This window comes from Patella vulgata, chromosome 7 (genome assembly GCF_932274485.2).
Source record: "Patella vulgata chromosome 7, xgPatVulg1.2, whole genome shotgun sequence".
Lineage (NCBI taxonomy): Eukaryota > Metazoa > Mollusca > Gastropoda > Patellidae > Patella > Patella vulgata.
In genome coordinates, this window is record NC_065885.2 from 64,856,521 (window position 1) to 64,873,575 (window position 17,055).

A 17,055-nucleotide genomic window follows, 5' to 3' on the forward strand; every position below is an offset into this window, starting at 1 on the left:
GAAAGGAATCTTCATTTTTCTATAGTTTAGAGAAATGTTACTTTCATTTTCTTTCTTTTATTTTCAATTGATGTTTTTTTTTTATTTCATGATGGGAAATTTCGTTAATTTTATTTTATAATATTATACGCCGGGTGGTAGCCCAGCTAGTAAAGGTCTATAAGAAACCCTGCGGACTATTATAAGAGTGGTGTAATTCGGTCCATTCGCGGATGAATATTTGACACAGTTCGGTGATTGAGGCGAGAATCTGTAAGTATCGCTAATACCAACGTAATTTCTTTCTTATTTTCTCGTAATATACATTTCTTGTTCCATCAACACCCAAATCCTTATACCGACGATCTCTTAATTGTTCAATTCTGCGGGTTAACAGGCAAATTCTTGTAAATTGAGGTTGCGCAGTCGCAGTACTTGTACCCATTATGGTTGTGAAAAAAAAATGTCCTTGCTCAGCGTTTGAGATCAACATCTCCGAGTTCGATCTTCTTTAGACAGCCATTGTTGATAATAGCTAACTAGGTGTGTTGTTAATTCATTCCATTAGAAGGTTGATGGTTCGAGAAAAAAAATATTTTCCAATCGCGGCTCCCCTATTAATTTCCAACACGAGCCTCCAGAAGTTTCGGGGGACTTGCCCAGCTCTTTGTCCCCATGTGCGCGCAAACTCAAGCGCAGACGCACAAACTTACGCATGTACGACTGAACTTGCGCAGTCAGATCTTCAGGGTGGATAGAAGATTGCAGACGATTTAATTTCGTCCATTCTATTAGTTAAATTCGTGCACATTTGTTAGATAATGTTAGAATTCCCCAAATCAAAGATGGCCATTGCCACATTGTACGTCATGACCAACATCAATATGGCGACCATGTTTACACATAAATTATCTCCCACCAGTTTGCTAGACGTTGTCGTTGTTTTAGATGCACAACTGGTGTGGCAACTGAGGTAATTTTAACGGGAATGAAATAAGGCTTTAAACAATAATAACTATGGGGCCTGTTTAGTATGATAATAAAATTAGCCTTTTCAATAGGACAACAAAAATCTGAGTGCAAAAGCCAAGTGACTTATTCAAATGAATACACAACACACATTCCTGCACATCTCTGTAGTACCATAGCCTATCCTATACATAGTTTAGGCCCTAATAATAGTAAGTGGCAATTGAAGTGCAGGCGAACGCAACTACATGTAATTCTAAAAAAAAAAACCCCAAAAAACAAACAAATAAGACAAAGCTGCGAACAAGATAAGCCACAAAATAATTGCAAGAAATAAACAATCAATAAATATCAAATCTAGTGAATGAAATGATATGAAATAGAATGGGGTTTAACATCCTCCTACTGTTCTGCTGCGACTAGACTAATGAAGATGGGCATCCGCCATACAGTGTTCGAATTCCAACTGTCAAAGGATATTTTACATGCACGCCAATGTGTACTCGGGACCTCGGTTTTTAATCCTCTCTAAATGACTACACAGCTGTCCTTGTCAGGCACTGACAATGCCTGACAAGGGGGAATCTAGATGAACTTTCTCTGTCAATGCAGGGATCAAACACCCGACCTCCAGGCTAGCGAGCCAGCATCTAAGCTTGCACTGTGATCCCCCTTGTGTGAATGTAACACAGACTCCACTCAAAATGGAAATAAATGGAAAACGTAATGCAGCCTCACCTATTTTTTTCTGAGTGGGGATAGTCTGCCTGTTGACGTCATGAGTGCGAACCTCAAAGTCAAAGAATTTTAGGGGGTATTATTGAAGATAAGATGAAGAGCTGGCAATTTTTACTATAATAGTTAAAAAAAACTAGATAATGTAGTAAAGAGAATATATGCTAAAATTTTCACTCAAATTGATCCACTCTGAACCAAGATATTAGCGATTGAATTTTAGGCCTAGCCTCAATAAAAAAAACATAATCTTGCTTATCCATTTTTGCATTTAATCATCAGCCTTGAGCAGCAGTCGGATTTGAATCCTGTGAAAATCGAACACATAAGATGGCATCGAGAGTTGATTAAGGTCTTTTTATGTTAATTAATGTCTAATTAATAATTTATATAACATTTCAGGCCTAAAGAAAGGCCTGCAATAGGCAGATTTAGCTCTTGTATAATGTAGGTTTAATTGGGATGGCATTTTGGCAAATGCTAAAATTTAATAAATAAATTTAAATTTTAGTTGCTGCACAAACAGGAGCAAAGTCCAACAACGAGAAATACTTGAATTTCCTAGTACCTGTACAGAAATCCTGACCGGTAATTCAGTAACTGCTTTTCAATCAAGAATTTACCTGTAATTTTGTATAATCATATTTTTAAGGTAACTTACGTATGAGTAGGCCTGCTTTAAGTTCTTAGCCAGTCCGGTGGCCTATTTAGAATCTTGTTGTAAATGTTTCAGTTTGTAGAACCCTCAAACGACGAAAATTATAATTTGTTCTATATAAAATTATCTTGAAAATACCCCCAATTACCTACAAAAGAATAAATATGCGAAAACCTTTGTCGACTGCTTGGACGATATAGCTGCTGTGGGCGTATGTTTTGTTGTGTGGCAACCTATCTTTAGATTGTGAACCCTCTAACTGTTTTCTGATTTCATTGAAACTTAAAATAATATGTTTATATCCCAAAGATTTTGGTTCTTTTCGATATTACTGCAGATCGGACTGGGACTTATGACCCCTTATAGTACAAAAAATCCCTTTTTTTTTGAGCTTGTTCTCTGTCTATCTCTTGCAAAATGTGGGCAGATATCTTGCCCGTCAACCGTTTGTTTTATTTCAGACTCGCTAGCCTAGATGTCGGGTGTTCGACCCCTGTATTGGCAGAGAAAGTTCATCCAGATTTTCCGGCGTGGTTTCCCCTTGTTAGTGATGTTGGCCGGCTTGCCTGACAAGAATAGCTGTCTAGTCGTTCCAATGGTACGGAAAACTGGGGTCCTGTGTGCGCATTGGTGTGCACGTAAAAGTTCCCTTGAAACGTGGAATTTGATATAAGATTAGGCCATAGTGCAGCTGTCCGGGCAAAATTTCCCTTATAGAACACTGTATGGCGTATGCCCGTCTTCATTAGTCCAGTTCGGAGCAGAACGGTAGGACATTAAATTTGATTTGATTTTATTTCAGATTTTATATAAGAACTAGTCGGATGAATACAAAGCGATATGATGATGAACGTACACAGTCTGTCAAATAGTATTTCTATCAATACATCCCAGCTTAACGCTACCATGATGGACGATGACATCAGTGATCCAAGCTCCCCGGAGAGTACTTTTGATGCATCTGAGCTACTGCATGGTTCCGTGTCAGATGAAGTAACAGCTCAACTAGCAGCAGCAGGTAAGCATCATATAAAGATGTAGGTATGACAAGTCTAATCCCTGCCTAGATTTGAACCTGTGATTTGTGTAGAAGATGTAAATGCTATCCAATCAGGGGATTGGATGGCCGAATGGTTAGCACGTGCGCGCCGAATCATTAGGCCTGTCATTGAGTCAACTGGCATGGTTTCGAATCCCCGGTTGTACATGACAAGGAGTAGGGTCGCCTGTCGAACCTCTTGGGTTTTCTCCAGGTCCTCCGGTTTCCTCACACTGTTAAAGACCCCTACCTGCAAGCGAATTATTGAAATAAAATTGAACCATATGTTAGTCCCGAAATTACCTAGTCTATACTGATCATTGTCTCCTAGTGGGTTCCTCCTGTGTAAGGATATTCACCGCCCAATCTAGCTGTCTTTATAATCCTGTTTTTGTACATAGTTCATTACTACCCACCCTTATGGCATCCCATCCGTTTGATGGTATCTAACTGATTGTATAAATGTTTATCTTTGTTCCAAATTTTGTATATCTATCCTCATTGTACTATGGTTGACATTCTTTGCTTGATAAAGACAGGATAACCCTCGTCGAAACATCGCTGTAATAAACCCTTCACGTAACTTAAGAGTCACGGTTGCTAAGCGGGTAGGAAGCTAGCTGACTAGCCTGAAGGTCGGGTGTTCGATCCCTGCATTGGCCGAGAAAGTTCATCAGGATTTTTCAATGTGGTTTCCTTTTGTCAGTGATGCAGAAAGGAGGGTCTGACAAGAACAGCTCTCTAATCGTTCGGATAGGACAAAAAAACGGATGTCCCGTGTATACATTGGCCTGCACGTAAAGGATCCCTTGGCGGTTGGAATTCGATATAAGAGTAGGTCATAGTGCCGCTGCCCGAGCAAAATTTCCCTCATAGCATACTGTATGACGTATGCCCGTCTTTATTAGTCTGGTTCGGAGCAGAACAGTAAGTTGTATTCCATGTAATTGTGTCATGTGTCACAAAAATCATGGTTTAATAGTCCTAGAAAGTAGGCCTATAGCCCTGCAATATTTCCATTTTAGCAGATGACAATTGTCCTTAGCGAGTGATCATAGATATTATTCAAAATTTGAACCACTACGTAAAATGTAGTTTAAATTATTATATTCTATCTTAAATTATTTTTAGGAACAGTGGGAATAGCTGCAGCAGCTGCCATAGCAACCGGACGAAGAAAGGGCCATCCACACCAATTCGAAACAAATCCATCAAGACGAAAGCGGCAACAGACAAGATTATTACGGTAAATTTTAATCGTCAGCTTAAAGAAATGTCCTATCCTATGTAATCTGGCAGATGCATGTCTTTATTAGCCCAGTCGGACATTAAACCCCATTTTCTATGTTGGGGGGGGGGGGGGTGGTTAGCACGAGTGAGCTGTATCATACGGTCTGTCATTGAGTCAACTGGCAGGGTTTTGATTTCTCGGTTGTACGTGACAAGGAGTAGGGTCGCCTGTCCAACCTCGTGGGTTTTCTCCCTGGTCCTACGGTTTCCTCCCACTGCTAAAGACCCTACGCACAAGCGAGTTATTGAAATGAAATTAAACCATATGTTAGTCCCGAAATGACGTAGTTTGTGTCGAGTGGACGTTAAACTCTCTCTCTCTCTCTCTCTTTTACAGCCATTAGCCCAAGACTTGGCAGATAAACAATTGTCTTATCCTTCGACTGTATAATATCCATTATGAAATGGGATAACATTTCAAAGCACCTCTTGGTCTGGGCCCTCACGGTACAAGTGACGTTCAGACTATCGAGTCAGCGCCTTACCCGCTTAGTCACTGTGGTTCCCCCTATAGTATTAGAGTTGTTAACATGTTGTTTGTTATTATAGAAAATTAAAGAATACTATAGAAGAATATACAACACGTGTCGGACAACAGGCAGTTGTTTTATGTTGTACACCTGGACGACCCAATAGTTCAAACAGTTCATTTAAAGTTTTTGGATCTCAACCCCTAGAAAACGTGGTAAGTTTTTGGGTATCACCAACGAGAAAGCGTAAGTTTTTGGATATCAGCTTCTAGAAAACGTAAATTTTTGGTTTGGATATCAGCCCCTATAAAACGTAATGTTTTGGATATCAGCCTCTAGAAAAGGTAAGTTTTTGGATATCAGCCCCTAGAAAAACGTAAGTTTTGGGATATCGGCCATTAGAAAACGTAAGTTTTGGGATATCAGCCCCTAGAAAACGTAATTTTTTGGATATCAGCCCCTATAAAACGTAACGTTTTGGATATCGGCCTCTAGAAAACGTAAGTTTTTGGATATCAGCCCCTAGAAAATGTAAGTTTTGGGATATCGGCCTTTAGAAAACGTAAGTTTTGGGATATCGGCCCCTAGAAAACGTAATTTTTTGGATATCAGCCCCTATAAAACGTAAAGTTTTGGATATCGGCCTCTAGAAAACGTAAGTTTTTGGATATTAGCCATTAGAAAAACGTAAGTTTTTGGATATCAGCCTCTAGAAAACGTAAGTTTTTGGATATCAGCCTCTAGAAAACGTAAGTTTTTGGATATCAGCCTCTAGAAAACGTAAGTTTTTGGATATCAGCCCCTAGAAAATGTAGTAAGTTTTCGAATCTCGGCCCCTAGAAAATGATATTTATATATTTAGAATTTTTATCGCTTTATATTTAATTTGGTTAAAACTGAATATGAGGCAAGAAGTTTTGGGAAAGCCCTAGAAAATGTAAGTTTACTGTTTATATGGTTGTGGACATCATTAGTGTGGTTCAACCATATTCTAAATAACTCACATTCAGCTCATGTTCTGACCTTGATCAGCTGATCTTCTGTTGATCTTCTTCCCCATATAGCCCATTTGGCTTCTTCAGAATGAGAATTTTCTTGTGCATCTTCTCATCTGGTTGTATTTCTAAGCCAATAAAAAGAGGTTTTATAGATACTGTTTCAAAATGTTGTACAGTGCACTCTGTCACATCCGACATTGTACGGGATCGTTACAATATGTCGGATTATGCAGAGTGTCGGAATACCCAGTTTTCTCAAAACCGGAAATATTGTAACTTCGAAAACCGGAAGTATTATAATGTAGCTTCGAACATAGAACTTCGAATCACCAGAATGTTATTCCCTTTAAAGATGATAAACCTTTCTGTACATTCAAAATTTTATTACGTTAATTTTTATTTCATTTAACATGCGTAGGCATTTTGAATAGGTCAAATCTGTCGTTAATTTATCTTCTTCGCCGTCTTCAGTTGATCGCACTCTTGTCTTTGCTATCACGTGTTCATTGATAATGGGCGTACTCGATTGAACGTTCCGGAATTGAATTCTCTCAATCCCAAAAATAATGACAATCAAGTGAAAATGGGTACTTCTGGCCACAACGCATTCGTCGACTGGATATATAAATATCTCATCCAACCATGCAACCGAAACCTGTTCGTCGTGTTTAATTACTTCACAATTCTACTCACACCACCTCCGTCGTCGGGACTGACAGAACTGTGACAGACTTAATTCCGCGTCACTCGATTGCAATTCTGTCAATTTGGGACATTCCGAACTGTGACTCTAGCATCCCCAGGTCGTCGTCAAACGGTTCGAAGAGATACGTAGGGTGACAAAACTTATACGTTATTCACGTTCGTTATTCAGGTTCAATCGGCATGCGCAACAAATGTTTCCAACAGGTGCTAGGAATATTTTTACGACTGTGAATTCGGAGAAAAATTTGTGGATATTCTTGATTATTCGTCACAACTGTCGTACAAGAGATTAAAATTATCAAAGTAATCAACAAAGACCCACGTTAGCGAGTTTTAATCTCGCAGATAATTGATTGGTGATTGCTTGTTAATCTTTTGTGGCTTCACACCCATCCAATTTTAATCTCACGGATAATTGATCGGCAAGTGTTTGCTTCACACCTACCGATTGAAGGCCGGATTATACGGTGTCGATTCAATGGAAATTGTATGATGGGACAGCTGATTGATGTCGTAATCCGGAACGTACAGAGGTTGGATTACTCAGAGATTTTTTGGCTGAAGTAATAAGGAAATAAATCGGGACATTAAAATGGTGCCGGATGTAACAGAGTGCCGGAGTGATCAGAGGTCGGATGTGACAGAGTGCACTGTATATGGGGTGTTCCAAAGTAAAAAATTATTAAGAAGAGCAAAAATGTCGTATTTTCTTGAAAAAAATCAACTTTGTATCTAACCAAAGCATTACAGTCGAACGGAATATAGCCAGTATTGTTTTATGGTTAAATACATATTATTGAAATTATTGTTGAGCCTCTACTGTGTGAAATCTATGAAATTGAAGCAGGTAAAGGTGAATATTTTCCTGAGATATACGTCTTTGCTGTATAAAATTACAAATAACTAGCTTTCACTTCTTATTTCTGCATTAGATGTTGATCATGATATGTGCGGATACATACTGTTTAAATAGCTACAAATACATTTTGTACATAAATATTTGGGAAAAGCTTAAAAAATACGACATTTTACATACAACATTTTGAGGTGACGGTTTTATAAGACGTTTTGATTCTTAACCTCTGCTATTTTTGAGTCTCCTGGACAATTTTGCGAAATCCAGATACTACCTTTTGACTCCCCACCGACGATATTGTTATATTATTCAACCAGTGTATAGAAATATTTTATTGATGTATTTCAGATAAAGAGTACTAAAGCAGCTGTGATGCAAGATCTAGAAGCCATGTTACAACAAGAAGCTCCACAGACTGGTGTTGATACGTCACATTTACATGAGTTACCTCCCTTAGTTATTGATGGAATACCAACTCAAGTTGATAAAATGACTCAGGTATGTTACAGTTACTTCCCTTGTTAATATAGAGCAATGCGCTAAAGCATCGCGTCAAGTGTGGTGTTTGAGCAAAGTTCTTTTCTGGTAATACACGAGTGTAACTGAAACTGTCACTTACATACTGTTGACTTAAAAAAAAAAATTCAGACCGAAACTGGCAATGCGCATGTCAGCGTACCAAGCGAGATTAGGCGTCTCATAGGAATAGTTCTATGACGCATCTAATCAATGACATCACATAGTTTTGACGTCAATGTTACAGTTACTTCCCTTGTTAATACATGATGTAATAGTGGCATCAGACAAGAACATTCAACCTCCGGGGGGTTGGATGGCTGAATGGTTAGCGTGCGCGCGCTGTATCATAAAGTCTGTCATCGAGTCAACTGGCGTGGTTTCGAATCCCCGGTTGTACGTGGCAAGGAGTAGGGTCGCCTGTCCTACCTCGTGGGTTTTCTTTGGGTCCTCCGGTTTCCTCCCACTGCTAAAGACACCTACGCGCAAGCGAATTATTGAAATAAAATTAAACCATATGTTAGTGCCGAAATGACCTAGTTTGTGTCGAGTGGACGTTAAACCCCTTCTCTCTCTCTCTCTCACATTCAACCTCTACATGACTACACTTTAACATAGAAATTGAAATAAATTGAACCATATGTTAGTCCCGAAATGACCTAGATTATGTTGAGTAAACATTAAACACCATTTCTCTCCCTCTCTTGTATTGCTTATACACGTCTTCATTAGCCCAGTCTGTGCAAGATAGTAGACCGTTGAACCCCATTTCATAAACTGGGGACTGTTTCATGAAATTTTAACTAAGATAAAATCCAAATTTTAGTAATTTGATTGGATAATATTAGATTGATTTTAGTGCTTAGCCAATCAAAACCGAAGAACCTACTAAAATTTGGATTTTATCTTTAGTTAAGATTTCAAGAAACCGGGCCCTGAACATTGTTTTATATGGTAATATTTTTATTTTCAGGCCCAGTTACGTAACTTTATACCGGAGATGTTGAAATATTCTACAGGTCGTAGTAAACCTGGTTGGGGTAAACCAGAATGTCGTCCTGCGTGGTGGCCAGTTGATCTACCCTGGGCTAATGTCAGATCTGATGCTAGATCGGACGAAGAGAAAAAACGAGTAAGTTCCTTATTTGGTTATAGTTTTTATGTATATGTTTATTGTCATCACCCCAGGACATCTATCGTTTCACATTTTCTTTGTGCACACTATCCAGGTCAGTTTATATCCAATAATGACCAAGATATATAGGTTTTTATCCCAAACATCTCTGTTTCTTTCCATATTCTTGTGTGTCAGGCCTTAACTTCCTGGATTATGGCGAAAAATTGCATTTTTAGCTTATGTTTTCATGTGGGGGGGTTGGATGGCCGAATGGTTACCAAGTGCGTGCTGTATCATAAAGTTTGTCATTGAGTCAACTGGCGTGGTTTCGATTCCCGGTTGAACGTGACAAGGAGTAGGGTTTCTAATGGATTACCCACAGTTCCTTGCGCCTCACGCCAAAATCGCACCATAACAGACCCGTTTCATTGGCTAATACCTCATATTATCCAGAACATGTCAATGATAACAACTCTTCCAGATCTTAGTGTACTAAATTCAAGTAAAAACGAAATTTTGAACTCTAAAAAACGAAACGAAATAGGATCTGTGTTTTAATGAGATTGGATAAATATATATGTTGTTTCACTCTTGTCAACAGGTTTCATGGACGGAAGCATTACGTACTATTGTAAAGAATTGTTATAAACATCATGGCCGTGAAGATTTATTGAGTGTATTTAATGAAGGTGTTGTACAACAAGCGACGGTTAATTACGCCAGTACCATGTATCAAACTATCAATAATCCAGATGGTACTGTATCGATTATACATATAGAAACTGGTCCTAATGGTAATCCCGTTGTAACTTTACCTGATGGTACACAAGCTACTGTCGTACATGCGGTAAGTAAATATTATTTTTATTTTTTTATATATAAACAATATTTTATTCAGGAAGTTGGAATGGTTTTGGGGAAGAGGCTTAGCCTATTTAAAACCCCTCTCCCTATAATTTATATAAACAATATTTTATTCAGGATGTCTGAATGGTTTTGGGGAAGAGGCTTAGCCTATTTAAAACCCCTCTCCCTATAATACACAGTATGTATTATAACTTCAAGGGGAAGTATAACTTGTTTTTATTTCAAATTATCTGAGCTGCTCCCACAAAACCAGGCTCTTGGTCATTTTTATAAAAATAGATCTGGTACTATATTTGAATAGTCCACAGCCTAAGCTTTCCAAAAAATGCAATTCTTTTTAAATTTGTCGTATCATCTGGAATTGAGTTCGGCTCATTCACAGCAACAAGAAGGTATACAGTTTATGCTTTTGTGTCTGTAGTACAAAATAATGTTGTGCGACAAGCGCCTGGTTTCGTGGGAGCGGTCACATATAAAGAATGAAAAAGTCTCTTTAATTACCGAATGTTAATGTTACTGGATAATGCTACATAAGATAAATGTTACTGGATAATCATACACTCCTATAATTGTTTATAAGAAGTCATTTAGTCCCGTAGAGACACAAAAATCTGTCTACCACATCTGATATTTTAGCAAGAATCGTCTGAAAACCAGAATATTTTTTTTTCTTATTCATGACCCAAATATGTAAATTTTTGTATTGTAAATTTCATACACTTGTTTGATTCTTATTTGACTGTGAGCACCTGTGAAAATGATACAGAATAAAGTTAGCAAAGGATTAATGTAAAACTTGGTAGGAATTTGTATAAGAGGCAAAATGAGGTATCTGAAAAAAAATCTGAATTTTTCAGTAGTGTTTGTTGGAGTTATTCCCCCTGCATATTAATATTTACAATGTTCTCATAATTGATAAGATTATTCATTGAAACTTAGGGAGAAGTCCCCCCATTGAATTTCTTCTTCAGATCATTGTGCAGTTAATTTTCTAGTCACATTTTTAGATAAAACTTGGTGTTGATGTATGTTTAGAGATATGGTCTTGCTGTTTGTGGGTGTATAGGCAAAGTTCGCACACTTCTTGAAACTCCTGGAAAAATAAAAATGTGATTTCCAGTACTGGAAACACAAGATTACTCCTTGAAACTCCTGGAAAACTAACATTTGTGGTTTTGCTATATTTTAAGATATAAAACTGAATGTAGTCATCGAATGTTTCTTCAAAAGTTCACGAGTTCGTTGCCATAAATGTTCTTCAAGCGTAAAAAAAAAAAATACATTATGATGTAGAATTCTATACAGGAACTCCTGGAATCTGGTAAATGACTCCTGGAATATTAAGTGTTCTGACTTGTGCACACCCTGATAGGGGTCCAGGCAAACAACTGTTTATTTCTATCACAATCTGATTAAAACACAGATCCTATTTCGTTTCTTTTTTTGTAGTTCAAAATTTTGTTTTACTTGTCTTCACAACACTAGGATCTTGAACATTACTGTCGTTCTGGTTAATGTGAGGGATAGGTCAATGAAATGCTCTGTTACGGCAACTTCTTGGTGTGCGATGCACGGAACTGTGGGTAAACCACTGGAAACGTCAACACTGATTGATTAATCGTTGTCTGATGTCATAGGGTCAAAAGTCGCTCGTACGACCCCTGTTGCAACCTCCCAATACAACCGGTCAGATCTTCATGTAGTGTAGGCCATCGAAAGTATAAAAAAAACGAAACGTAATATAGATGTGTATTTTAATGTGTATTGTTTCTATTACGGCTATTTATAAATATTAACGTCACGATTTATTTTATTGATTCAGATACCGGGTCACACACAGCAAGAAGCAACCCAAGCTGTTCAAACATTGGCTGATGTAGCAACTAATCAGGAGATTGGTAATCATATGACACCAGTCAGTGTAGAGATGGCAGATGGACAAGGTGGTGTGGCCACGTTATCAGGGGCTACCATTAATCAGAACGGACAAATTATTCTCACTGGTGATGCTTCTATTGGAGGTGATTATTTATTTATTGTTGGGGGGTTGGATGACTGTGCGCTCTGTATCATAAGGTCTGTCATTGAGTCAACTGGCGTGGTTTCGATTCCCCGGTTGTAGGGTCGCATGTCTAACCTCGTGGGTTTTCTTTGTGTGCTCCGGTTTCCTCTCACTTCTAAAGACCCCTACACGCAAGTGAATTATTGAAATAAAATTGAACTATATGTTAGTCCTGAGTTTGTGTCAGTGGAGGTTAAACTCTCTCTCTCTCTCTCTCTCTCTCTCTCTCTCTCTCTCTCCCTCCCTCTCTCTCTCTCTCTCTCTCTCTTAATTAGCTTGGTAATACTTTAAAATCCCATGTCAAATCATTCATTCATATGGTGAACTAGATTGACCAGTCTCCAATACCGTATTGAGTAGTATGATTTTCTGTGTTTTCAACTAGCAAAAATACAAAATAAGCAGCTGAAAATAATCAAATCCAGCTTATATCTGTACACCTGAAATAAACTGGTGAGAGGTAGGCCTACAATCAATCGATGCTTGTCGTTCTATTATGATTAATTATTTGCCTAGTTTTACACGATTCTATGTGTGAACTGGAATTATGGGCTACAACTATTGCTGCCACGATATATTGTTCAATCAATGTGTCACGATTCACCTTCTCACGATTGCATATTGAATCATGAGACTTTGAATCAATGTTTCACGCTTCTTTTTTATGTTTTTACGCTTCAATAAGTAACCTGTCACTCTTAATTAACCATGTCATATATTATCTATAGGTACACAAACACTCTTAAATTGTTTTGGTCCTTATTTGGATCCACATCGTGATATAAAACATAGCCATCCTGTTGTGTTCTTGGTAAATATTGACGTGGTCATGCATCGTGACACGAATCGTATACTAGCACCTGAATAGCAATACACATCGTAGCACTTGAATAGCAATACATATCGTATTGTGACTGCAGTGGCAAATTAAATGAAATGAAATGATATTTTTCTGTTGTAGGTATAGTGACCATTCCTGCTTCAGTTTACCAGACAGTGGCTACAAGTTTAGCATCAATAACAGATGGCGTTCAACAAAACGTTCAAGTTGCTATGGCACCAATAACATTAAAAACAGAAGTTCCCGATGCCACTCAGGCCGTGGAAGTTTCATCAATGGACCAATCGCAGATTACCCGTAATGCAACGTGACGGAGATGTGTCATGTGACATTTTGTTAAATAATTTACAAATCATGTTTCAAGTGTTGATGTTAAATTCTAGTTTTGGACATGTTTTATTTCATGTGGTTTTCCTGTAGGAGTTGCTGCTGGCATGAATGGTGCTGGTGCACCAAGATTCTATACAATCTGACGAAAGTTGATTCGCATGGATGATGAATGGTGCACCAAGATTGTATACAAAATGCTGAAAGTTGATACGCAGTTTATACGCGTGGATGATGAAGGTCGAACAAGGTTCTATATGAAGTACAAGATGACATCGAGTTGATACGCGTCTGTGAACTAACAGATACGTACGTGCAAGAGTTACAGAATCGTATCTAGACATTATTTGAGAAATCCTCCAATACTGAAATACTGTGAACATTAAATTAAAGGAGTTTAAGTTGTGTGAAAAAAACCATCATAGAGACTTTAATTATAAAGCAGTAGATTGATATATGAAAACCAGCCATCTTCAGTTGTGTACAGATAGTCTCATCCTTCACCCCACATTACATGGACAGTGTTGATTAATGAGAGAGAGAGAAATGGGGTTTAAAGTCCACTGGACACAAACTAGGTCATTTCAAGACTAACATATGGTTCAATTTTATTTCAATAATTCGCTTGCATGTAGGGGTCTTTAGCAGTGGGAGGAAACCGGAGGACCAGGAGAAACCCCATGAGGTTGGACAGGCGATCCTACTCCTTGTCACATACAACCGGGGAATCGAAACCAGACCAGTTGACTCAATGACAGACCTTATCATGTAACATGCACATGCTAACCATTCGGTCACCTTGATTAATAGAGTTATATACTCCAGGTGTGAGGGGCGGGGGGAGGATCCACTGGTTTTCATGCAATACTAAAGACCCCTACACAGAAGCAAATTATTGGAATAAAATTGAACCATATGTTAGTCAAGGGAACGTTAAACCCCATTTAACTCACGCATTCTCGTCTAGGTGTTTTATCACATGACATTTGATTGAGGGAACATGTCACATGATGCTCTCGTATTAGTTGATATTCGTGAATCTTCCGTCAAAACGTCCCTGAATATTAATCTATTTATACAGCGTTGTAGAAATCCTCACAAATTAAATGCCACTGACAGTTTCTGCAAGATAAAATGCAGTTTGTGGAAAAATATTTAAAATTGAAATGGGGGTTCAATGTCCTAATTGACCCAATTTCGTTGATAAAAAACAGTCTTGCCAAATATGAAGTATATGTGTGGTGATTACAGTCATAAGCATTAATTTTTTAACTTTATAGTTGATCAATATTCTCTCATCGTAAACCATAGGATAATAATAGTGTGTTTGATTCATTGTGACCCTCAGACAGGACAGTTGAAACAGCAGTTCAGGGTCTGTTTGATTCACTGTGGCAGGACAGTGGGAACAGGAATTCAGGGTCTGTTTGATTCACTGTGACAGGACAGTGGGAACAGGAATTCAGGGTCTGTTTGATTCACTGTGGCAGGACAGTGGGAACAGGAATTCAGGGTCTGTTTGATTCACTGTGACAGGACAGTTGGAATGTTCAGTGCATGTTACAGTTCCACTCTGTGACTTATTAAAGTAATATAAACATTAGTTTATTGTTTAATATTATTCACCAGATGTTTTAAAATATACTTTTATTATTTATCATTGACCTGTCAATATAAACCATGTCACACTGATCAGCAGTGAATATTCGCTAGGCCGCGACAATCACTGATAAGGATGACATTGATGCGACTTAATGAGCCACAAATATTAACTCTTGTCCTTTGACAAATTAAATTCTAAAACATTTTTTTTTATGTATTAGAAAAATAAATAAAGACGTTTGAAGTATTTGTAGGTAAAAATTATTTCCTATTTTAGTGTAAATGGGTATTAAAATGAGTAAACGGTGCCATTCTGTTCGAATCAGTAACGTCTTATGTAAATGCAGGTGCCATTGAGCCAATGATTTACGTCGCTTGATATTAGGTCATGTGTTGAAGGCAGTCATCTTTTACAGAGATATTAGATGATTTTCGTAATACTCTGTGACCTTGTCACATGACCACACAATGACGAAATGACAAATGAATACATGTGATGTAAGGGAAGTAATAAATATGTGAGTAGCTGACATATTTTCAGCCTAGATAAAAACCTCCAGAAAACTCATTTCTCTCTCTCCAATCTTTTGTTAGGCCACAGAGTTCACAAAGCATTCTCACACTTAAGTTAAGAATTTACCCAACTTTTAATCACTGTTTATGAGAAATATATTTGATCCACAAACACGAAAAATAGCATAAAGTTCCTCATTGATGTATTTGATACATTAAAACAACAAAAGTTTTATAAAGGGCTATATTTTAGTTAAAATAAGGTGAACAATTTTGAGTAAATTCTTAACTGAAGTCCGAGAATATTTTGTGAACATGGGTCCTGAATGTATCAATAATAACAGATTTTAATGGCGGAACTTAACATCTATTTACAAGTACTCCAATCGAAACTGGCAATCTATTGTCATCACAGACCTAGGACTATATTAAACATACATTATTCAAGAGCTAAATCTGTCTATTGATGGTCTTTCTAAAGGCCTGAAATGTTATATAAACTATTAATTAGACATTTATAAACTCATTCAGACCATAATTGACTTTTTCGATTTCATCTTATGTGTAGGATTTTCACTGGATTGGAATCCATGACTGCTGCTCAATGCTCATTGATGATTAAATCAAAAATTGGATAATCGAGACTATGTTTTTTATCGGACCGACTTTAGTAATGATGATCGAGTATAGGCTTAAAATATTTAAGATAATATCTCGGTTCAGAGTGGAGCAATTTGACCAAAATTTTCAAACATCTTCTATTTACGTTATCTATTTTTTAACTATTATAGCGAGAACTTTATCTGATCTCCCATGTTTAATATGATTAATACAATGTGACGTCATCTGTTTACGTTATCTATATTTTAACTATAATAGCGAGAACTTTATCTGATCTCCCATAATGCATGTTTAATCATAGTGATTAAATAACCAGGTTTTCACATTGTCGGATATTTTTATGTTGATATAAGTGGATGTATATTTATCCCAATAATTTAAGAAAATGGCTGTTTGTCATGTACGAAATTAACCCAATGCTTGATTTAGACGATGAGTGGTTCTCCGAATACTTCACGCTTGCAAAATACAAGTGTCTTTTAAACAAAATTGAGCTAAGTCCAGTATGGTGGACATGTAAGACTCCTGTGGGACTATATTAATATTATTTATATTGGGCCAAGCCGTTTGTTCTTCTGTTCTTCCAGGTCCTGATCAAACAAATAGCCACTTGAAATATATTAAATTATTTTTTTTAAAATTTCATAACTTTGAAGGAAAAGCTTTTGAACAGAACTTTTGGTTTTTAATAGTCATTTACCTGAAGATAAGGAAATCTTTACAGGTTTTGCCAAGGGAGAGAACTAGTATGATCTATGAACTACCATGTGACTAGATCAAAGATGGTGTTATTATTATTATTATTTAATGTATGTTCATATTCACCCAGCTGTATATAGAATATTGTTTACTCTTTAACATTTAATAAAATCATATTTAAAAAAAAATAT

At 37.3% G+C, this 17,055-nt stretch overlaps 1 protein-coding gene across 5 annotated transcripts; it reads left to right on the forward strand.

Moving 5' to 3' along the window:
- The first annotated feature begins 206 nt into the window (after positions 1-206).
- LOC126827254 (DNA-binding protein P3A2) lies at positions 207-17,044 on the forward strand. 5 transcript variants are annotated; one of them, XM_050556520.2, is made up of 9 exons: positions 207-252; positions 3,144-3,359; positions 4,512-4,626; positions 5,220-5,355; positions 8,048-8,197; positions 9,189-9,347; positions 9,934-10,179; positions 12,022-12,220; positions 13,223-17,044. In XM_050556520.2, the coding sequence occupies exons 2-9, from the start codon at positions 3,182-3,184 to the stop codon at positions 13,411-13,413; spliced, it is 1,374 nt and encodes a 457-aa protein (XP_050412477.1). In that variant the 5' UTR covers positions 207-252; positions 3,144-3,181; the 3' UTR covers positions 13,414-17,044. The 5 variants fall into 5 exon arrangements, with proteins under 5 accessions (XP_050412477.1, XP_050412478.1, XP_055958420.1 ...); XM_050556521.2 differs by lacking the exon at positions 207-252 and adding an exon at positions 342-952; XM_056102445.1 differs by lacking the exon at positions 207-252 and adding an exon at positions 2,195-2,271.
- Positions 17,045-17,055: the final 11 nt, after the last annotated feature.